Genomic DNA, 9222 nt, shown 5'->3' on the forward strand with positions numbered 1-9222 from the left:
AAATCTGGATGAGCCCTGGCAAGGGTTCATCCAACTTGCTCTTAAAAGCCTCCAGTGATGGGGATCCCACAACCTCCCTGGGAAGCCTGATCCAAACGACCCTGAGAGTAGATTGACCCTGATAGTGGATCCCTAGAATCTCCCCATCCTGTTGAAACACTTTGGATTCAAAGCTTCACCCATGATCTGTGCGTAACTTACCCGGGAGCTCAGACCTGGTGAAGGATTCATTCCCTGGGACCCCAGCGACTGTTCCAGCCTCTGGATTTCTTAGGGGCCAGTTTGTGAAGTTGTCCATAGCGACCAGCCAACATTTGCTTCTAGATTCTGTCTCCAGCAAAGTCTCAACCATGTCAGCAGCAACGGGCCCCATCAGTGCCCCCAACAAATTACCGCTGCGTCCTGGCGCTGCCTGTCTTAGGGGAGCTCTTTTTCACAAGCAGCATCATGTTTCCTGCCTCCGATTTCTACATCCACTGAGCAGAAATTCACCCTTCGCTTGGCTAAGGTTTTTGCAACCCTGAAGTGTCCAGTGATTTTAAGATCCTGGCATGAACCTTTTCAGAGTGTCCTTTTCCAGTGTCTCTGGCACAACCAGCTGATTCCTGGACTCATCACCTGCTGGCGCTTCACTCCCATCACCAGATGGCAGCAGAAAGCTCCTTCCTCAGCACAAGGCCGGATGAAAGATTTCAAGTGACACTTTTTTTTCAGCTGTGAGCTGTTTTGGCAGGAGGAAAGAAATCCCACAGATTGCAAAATGTTTTGATGGTCAATTTTACGAAAGAAAAAGCACCAGGGGGCTCTGGGACACCCCCATGCTAGACCCCACTGCCCTCCCAAAGTTAGGGACAGAACCCAGAAGTCCTAGCTCCCAGCTCCCTACTCTAACTCACACTCCCCTCCCAGAGCCTGGGACAGAACCTAGGAGTCCTGGCTCCCAGCCCCCCTTCTCTGACCCACCAGCCCCCACTCCCCTCCCAGAGCTGGGGAGAGAACCCAGGAGTCCTGGCTCCCAGCCCCCCCTGCTCTGAACCACCAGCCCCTACTCCCCTCCCAGAGCAGGGGAGAGAACCCAGGAATCCTGGCTCCTAGCCCCCCCGTCCCCCCGGCAGTGGCTATTAACAGCCTCCTCTCTGGCTACACCCCTCCCACCCCTGGGAGCCGATCTCCTGCGGGGCAGCGCCCGGCTGCGGGGCAGCGCCCGGCTGCGGGGCAGGAGGAAACAGAAAACAGCGGAAGTTTTACTTTCGGTTCTGCCGGAGAAAATGCCAGGGAGATAGAGCGAGCTGTGGGGCAGGTCACAGGGGGGAAGGGGGGGAATTACCATCCCCGAGGGGGGCAGGATCTCCCCCTCTAGTTGATTCCCCTCCCCCGGGCAAATTTGCCCCCTCCAGGCTACCCCCCCCCCAAGATGTCTGTGACTCTCTCTAGGTGGGAGGCTGCTCTGGTCCCCCCTTAGTTTGGAACACGCACCAGCACCAGCAGCCAGGCCAGCTCGGAGCCCAGTCCCTCCCCCCTGAGCCAGCCCCACATAAGCCCTGGGGCCGGACAGCTCGGAGACGGGGGGGCGATCTGGGCCGGCCCATGGCTGGGTAAGAACAGCAGGACAATGGAGGCCCCACTCCCAGGAGGCCTTGGGGCGGGGGGGCTGGAAGCTCCTTCACTGGGCGGTTTCAGAAAGAGGCCGCGAAACCATCTGTCCTTGCTGGTTCAGACACAACAAATCCTGCATCTCAGTAGGGGTTGGGACTGGCTGACCCTGGGGGTCCCCCTGACCCTGTGGCTCTCTGCTGAGAAGCCCCCTGCACTTCTGACCCGGGGCCCTTGTCTCTCCTCCCCTCCACCGTGAGGACCAGAGATTTGCAGTCGAATCCACAGCAGAGTGTTTACACCCGTTTCCCCATTTTGGGCCCCGGGTGGTTTCTCTGACTTCTGAGCTGTTTCCCTTTGGAGGAGAAATTAGGGCGAGGAGCCAGGCCTGCTCTTTGCTGCATTCTCCATTCTGTGATCTCTGGGATGCCGCCTGGGTCATATCCGAAAAGTCAGACTTCCCTGCGCGCGCGCACGCACACACACACACACACACACACTTTTCCATCAGTAATGGTTGAAATGTGCAGACAGCCGCAGTGAGAAAAAGGCAGCTCCACAACCTCTTAAACTTTGCTTTAAGACTGTTAGCTTTGTATTTTTGAACAAGGGATGTTGACAATTTGTGTTCTAGAGCTTTCGCTTTCAATTCATTTCAATGTAATTAAATAATTATTGTCTGACACCCCCCCCATTGTCAGACCCACCTCATCATTTCCCACAGCTGTGAACATTGAAATCAATACATTTGTTTAAATGCTCAAACTTCAAACTCGCACAAAGGGGCCCCTGGGGACCTGGCCAGGGCCGTGCCTGGGCTCTGTTCAGCCAAAGGATTAAAGCACATGGGGCCTGGTGTACTGAGACCAAAGGCGCTGACTTTCCAAGGTGCTGGGGGGTGCTCGACCCCTGGCTGTGCCCCAAACCCTGCCCCCACTCCACCCCTTCCCCACCCCACCTCTTCACCCAATTCCATCCCCTTCCCCGAGTGTACCATGCCCTTAGATTCATAGATTCTAGGACTGGAGGGACCTAGAGAGGTCATCAAGTCCAGTCCCCTGCCCTCATGGCAGGACCAAATACTGTCTAGACCATCCTGGATAGACATTTATCTAACCTACTCTTAAATATCTCCAGAGATGGAGATTCCACAACCTCCCTAGGCAATTTATTCCAGTGTTTAACCACTCTGACAGTTAGGAACTTTTTCCTAATGTCCAACCTAAACCTCCCTTGCTGCAGTTTAAGCCCATTGCTTCCTCTCCCCTTCCCCCAGCACCTCCTGCTTGCCTCAAAACAGCTGATCACGGTGGAGGGGAGGCACTGGAAGGGAAGGGGAGGCGCTGATTGTTGGGGCTTGCTAGTGTGTGGGAGGCAATGGTGGGGAGGAAGGGAGCTGATGGGAGGCTGCCAGTGAGTGTCCAGCACCCACCATTTTTTCCCTGGGAGTGCTCCAGCCCCAGAGCACCCAAGAATTGACACCTATAGCTGAGACCCTCACACCATCGCCTGCTGAGTGACCAGCAGGGAACCTCTCCCAGGGCAGGGGATGAGTGGCAATGGGCAGAGAACAAAGCATTTGCCTCGTTGGTCCCTGGTGCTTCTCCGTCTGTCTGTCTGTCTGTCTCCAGCTGGTATCTTGGGTCTTAGCTTGTAAGGGCTGGGACTGCCTCAATGGACTGGCCCGATAGGGCACCAATCTCAGTCAAGGAGACCTGTGCAGCGCCTGGCATGACGGGGTCCCCAGTGTCAGTCAGTTGGGGTGTGTGTGTAGTATCCAGGGTGATGGGATCTCCGATCTCAGTGAGGGGTGCTGTGCAGCACCTGACATGATAGGCAGCCCCTACGCTCTGCCCTCCCACAGCTAATATCAACCTGTGGAGCCCGTGGGAGGCTGTTGCCATGGCAGGATTGACCCTAGCGGGAGGTGGCACCTGCTGTTGTGGGGCAGGTTGCGGTTGCTGCCAGGAGGAGACAGAGATTGTAAAGCTGATTAATTGACAATTCTTGAAGCATAAGTTGCGGGATCACAGGGGCTGCGGGGCCTGTCCCTGTCAGTTTCCCAGTCACCTCTGGGGGTGTTACAGAGCTGCAGGAAGAGCTGGATATAACCCCCTAACTGCTCTACCCAGCCCCACAGCACCCCTGTGCTGCCATCCACCACCCTCTCCCAGCTGTGTCCCCCAGACCCCAGCAACGTGGGGCCCACACCTAGTACCAAGAGAGTCTATGACCACCCTGGCTGGTGGGGGGCTGCCGGCTCCGATCTCCCTGCAGCTCACACCCAGGAAGTACAACCCATACCTGGAGGGGTGTACTGCTGCTATGTTAGCTCAGGCAGGCGTCTGTGCTGGGGACGGATTGGCCTGGATGGGAGCCCCAGGGGACAGGTCACAGGGCTGGCAGCAGGAGCCCAGCAAGGAGCAGTGCAATCAGAGCCAGTGCTAGGCATAAGCAGACTAAGCCATTGCTGAGGGACCCCAGTGGGGTAGTACCGGCACTGAGTACAGCAGGAGAGAAGGCAGAGGGGCCAGCGCTGCCTGTGACCTCCTGGATCCACTTGGCATAGACCGAGACCCGGGTGTACACCCCTGGGTGGGGGGGTGGGGAGGCTGTGCAGTTAATCCCCCAGCTGACGATCCCAGCCAAGATGAAGCTGTTTCCCTTTGGACAGACCAGAGGCCCCCCAGAGTCACCCTAGGGAAAAGAGAGGGACTGTTTTTCTTCTACCAGGTCATGGGATGCAATCCAGGAGTCCTGGCTCCAGCCTCCAGCTCTAACCTAGTCCCCTCTCATACCCTGTCCTTGGGTCGAATTACTCCTTCATTTGGTTTGTTTTCTCTGGTGTTAAGCTCAGTTTAAACCTGACCCATCTCAGCGAGTTCTGCCCCACAACCTATGGAGCCTAGTGATATCATAGAATATGAGGGTTGGAAGAGATGGCAGGAGGTCATCTAGTCCAACCCCCTGCTCAAAGCAGGACTAATCCCCAGACAGATTTTTGCCCCAGATCCCTAAGTAGCCCCCCTCAAGGATTGAGCTCACAACTCTGGGCTTAGCAGGCCAATGCTCTAACCACTGAGCTATCCCCTCCCATCTGCTACTGGGAGAGCCGCTTTCATCATCACTGTGGGGAGGGAGGGGCAATCCAAAGAAAACATGGAATATCAGGGTTGGACGGGACCTCAGGAGGTATCTAGTCCAAGCCCCTGCTCCAAAACAGGACCAATTCCCAACTACATCATCCCAGCCAGGGCTTTGTCAAGCCTGATCTTAAAAACCTCTAAGGAAGGAGATTCCACCACCTCCCTAGGTAACCCATTCCAGTGCTTCACCACCCTCCTAGTGAAAATGTTTTTCCTAATATCCAACCTAAACCTCCTGCACTGCAACTTGAGACCATTACTCCTTGTTCTGTCATCAGATACCACTGAGAACAGTCTAGATCCATCCTCTTTGGACCCCCCTTTCAGATAGTTGAAAGCAGCTATCAAATCCCCCCTCATTCTTCTCTTCCACAGACTAAACAATCCCAGTTCCCTCAGCCTTTCCTCATAAGTCATGTGCTCCAGCCCCCTAATCATTTTTGTTGCCCTCCGCTGGACTCTCCAATTTTTCCACATCCTTCTTGTAGTGTGGGGCCCAAAACTGGACACAGTACTCCAGATGAGGCCTCACCAATGTCGAATAGAGGGGAATGATCACATCCCTCGATCTGCTGGCAATGCTCCTACTTACACAGCCCAAAATGCCGTTAGTCTTCTTGGCAACAAGGGCACACTGTTGACTCATATCCAGCTTCTTGTCCACTGTAACCCCTAGGTCCTTTTCTGCAGAACTGCTGCTTAGCCATTCGGTCCCTAGTCTGTAACAGTGCATGGGATTCTTCCGTCCTAAGTGCAGGACTCTGCACTTGTCCTTGCTGAACCTCATCAGGTTTCTTTTGGCCCAGTCCTCTAATTTGTTTAGGTCCCTCTGTATCCTATCCCTACCCCTCCAGCGTATCTACTACTACTCCCAGCTTAGTGTCATCTGCAAACTTGCTGAGAGTGCAGTCCACGCCATCCTCCAGATCATTAATGAAGATATTGAACAAAACCAGCCCCAGGACCGACCCTTGGGGCACTCTGCTTGATACCGGCTGCCAACTAGACATGGAGCCATTGATCACTACCCGCTGAGCCCGACGATCTAGCCAGCTTTCTATCCATCTTATAGTCCATTCATCCAGCCCATACTTCTTTAACTTGCCAGCAAGAATACTGTGGGAGACAGTATCAAAAGCTTTGCTAAAGTCAAGGACTAACACATCCACTGCTTTCCCCTCATCCACAGACCCAGTTATCTCCTCATAGAAGGCAATTAGGCAAAACATCCCAGAATGGGCCGTTTGGGGGAACAGGTGAGGAAGGGGCACATTTGAAAAATGTGCCAGATAATTTCAAGCAGCCCCAGGGCTGCCCTCCCAAGCCAGGTAGCTCACCTTGCAGGGGCCACTACGGGCATCTTGGGCCTTAGTGCACAGCATCGTGGGTTGGTTCCGTCTGCGGCTCCCTATGAGCTTTTCGCAGCTCGACACATTGACGAAAGAAACCTGCAGCTGCTGAAGCGTCCGGGGTGGCAGAAGCACATCTAGAATGAGAGAGCTGGGGATGGAGCCACTGGGAGGCTGAGGCAGAGGGAACGGAGGGGGACACGCTGGGAAAAATCTCTACCAGTGCGGCCGAGCATGTGAGCAATGTCACCATCTAGGGGCTGCAGCTCACTATGCGCATAGAAGTCACACGAGAAATTCTTCATGTCTGTGGGGCTGGGCAGCGCTGCCCCCGTTGGAGAGGATCAAGACTGTGGGCATGTGTGTGCAGTTTCCCTCTTGTGGCTACACACCCCTGTGTGTTCAGAGCTCCGGGGAAGGGCTCACAAATTCTGGAGACATTAGACACCCTCAGGGATAGGGACTGAATACCAGTGCCCCCCAGTCACCCATTAGCCCCACCAAGCTCCCCTCACCTCCACACCCCCATCCGATGTGGCCCCAGCCAGTGACCCAGCACTTTTCCCCTGCTGGGAACTGGGTGGAGGAGCCCAGGGAGATGGGGCGGATGGTGCCCGTGAAGTTGACAGGTTCCGTCAGCTGCACCAGGGCAACGTTGGCGACGAGTGTGCTCGGGTTGTAATCGGAATGCCTGACAATGCAACGCATGGGGGACGGGATCCGAGTCGGGAGGGCGGGGGGTTGGAGAGCTGGTACTCTCCCAGGTTCATGCGATAGGCAGAGATAGGGGTAGAGCTGGGGGAGAGGGGACAACACCCCTAGGGTTACCATATTTTGAGTTCCCCAGAAGAGGACCCAGCCAGGGGAGGCAGGAATCAGAGGGGTGGCACAGTTGGGGGTACAGGAGAGGGATGTGTGTACTATGAGGCAGTATTTCAGGGTGCTGGTGAGGGTACTTGAGGCCTCACTCTCGAGGTGGAGGGCAGCTCAAGCTCATCAGCATCTCTCAGCTCCGCTTACCTGGCAGGCTGGCCAGGCCACGGTGGGCCAGATCTGGCAGCCGCGGATGCAGGGGAGGGACCAATCGGGGAACAAAGACAGCTGTTTCTGAGCTGCAATGTCCGCTCCGCAAAAATCCTTTTCTTTGAAAAATCCACCAGGACAGAGAGCAGGAAATCAAAAAATAAGAAATGTCCAGCTCAAGGCCACAAAGGAAGTCTGCAGTGGAGGCGGAATTTAAACTCAGACCCCTCAAGTCTTAGGCGAGTGCGATAACCTCTGGATCATCCTTCCATTCTCCTGTGTCTGTCTAATGACGTGTTTCTGTCTATCTAACCCCAGACATAACCATGTCTCTGTCTATCTATCGCCATAGAAAAACATCCGTCTGTCTAGTGTCTACCCGTCTATCACCTTTTCATAACTAAACCAGGAGCTATGCTATGTATAAGAAGTCAATTAAAACCACAAACTAGGAATAAACTCGGATAAGTTCAATACCCAGCATTCTTGTTGAAATCAGTAAGATTACATTCACACTGGTTCACTGTATATTAACTGAGGAGATATGAATGAAGAGCAAAGTTAAGCAGCGGGAGCTGAATTAAAACTATGGGTGAGACCCTCATGCCTGCTCTGGCTTCTTGCACAGCCTACAACTGGAGTTCTGCAGTGGGGAAGCAGAGGCAGCAAGTGAGTTTGGAAAAGCTTCCACCTCCAGAGGAAAGGACCCTAATGAATACTAAGTAAAACATCTCTCTTTCTCTCCTGTGCTCACACGCAGTATCTTATCATCCTGTACAATCTACACCTCAGCTCCTACCTACTACTTAGGAGCACCTCGGCTCCTACCATTTTCGGGGCATCCAGAGAAATTGACCCCTGAGCCCCAGAAGGAACTGCAAGGGAAGCCCTGAGCCCTCAAGGCAGATGAAAGGCAGAAGCCCCAAGCTCAGGCACCCACAGCGCCAGCAGGAGTGGGGAGGGGCATGAAAGTCCTGAGCTTGGTGCCCCAGCACTGGCTGACCCCACAGGGGGCCGGAAGCTCTGAGTCCAGGCACCCAGAGACGAGACTGGAGCGGAAGCTGCCAAGACCAAAGCCCTGAGCCCAACGCCGGGCTGATGCAGCGCACTCACTTCTGCATTGCCTCTGCAGGTGCCTCTGATATCCCCATGGAGAGGAAATCCTGTCCCCAGCCAGGCAGACAAACAGCTAGGAGGCCCCTACTGGGTTCTCCTGGGTTGGGGGTCCCAGCAGGACAGGGAGATCAGATTTCACGGGGCAGGGCTAATTCGATCTAGCCAAAAAAGGCACAACAAGAACCAACAGCTGCCAGCTGAAACCAGAGAAATTCAAATGAGACGTAGGCACACATTTCTGACAGTGAGGGAGACTAGCCACTGGAACAAGTTACCCAAGGGGTAGGTGGAGTCTCTGTTTCCTGGTGTCTTCGTGTCACAACTGCCTGACATTCTGGAAGGTGCCTTTTAGTGACTTACAAGCAATTGGGCTTCATATGGTGCAAAGTGTGTGAAATTTCATAGCCTGTGAAATAGAGGCCAGATTAGAAGATCAAATTGTTTCATAATGTCAGAGACTCTAACCCCGACGGCAAAGTTCGTTGTCTGACCGTGAGAGAGACAGGCAACACCAGCAAGGTCCGATCAAAAGCTCTTTATTGACAAGTGCACGCATCAATAGAGAACAGCTTGTCTCCAGAGAGAACCAGCCTGCTCTTTACATCTTAGTATAAGGCTATATAGACAGTTCCGTCGCGTCATAAATTATTCACTGGAGCAACCCACCCCCTTCTTTTAACAACTAGAAACTAGACACCTTTAGTATACATGCATGCCTAAAGTTAGAAATGTAGGGGAGTTAAAAACAAACAAAGAACAAAACCAGGGAGTGAAAACAAGGAGACTGGGAAACTAGGGCATTTTATCAGTTCTTCGAAGGAGCTGCCTGAACACAACACATCTGGTACTATGCCAGGAATGCAGCTTCTCTCTTATTTCACTTTTTCCCAGCGCTTGTGAGACATGCTGCTGCTTCTTAGTGTTTTCCACCCAGGAATTACCCACAAACCTCTGTTAGCCTGACTTTGGTCAGGTTGGCATACCTGGTTTTGTCT

General features: G+C 53.8%; 1 protein-coding gene across 1 annotated transcript; it reads right to left on the reverse strand.

The window, feature by feature from the left end:
- Window positions 1-3984: 3984 nt before the first annotated feature.
- LOC115652713 (tryptase gamma-like) lies at window positions 3985-7942 on the reverse strand. The gene is given in 5 exon segments (XM_030565099.1): window positions 3985-4290; window positions 6077-6225; window positions 6604-6817; window positions 6820-6883; window positions 7911-7942. Coding segments are annotated over 5 exon segments (765 nt in total).
- Between the last annotated feature and the right edge of the window lie 1280 nt (window positions 7943-9222).

This window comes from Gopherus evgoodei, chromosome 5 (genome assembly GCF_007399415.2).
Source record: "Gopherus evgoodei ecotype Sinaloan lineage chromosome 5, rGopEvg1_v1.p, whole genome shotgun sequence".
In the NCBI taxonomy this organism is placed as follows: Eukaryota; Metazoa; Chordata; order Testudines; family Testudinidae; genus Gopherus; species Gopherus evgoodei.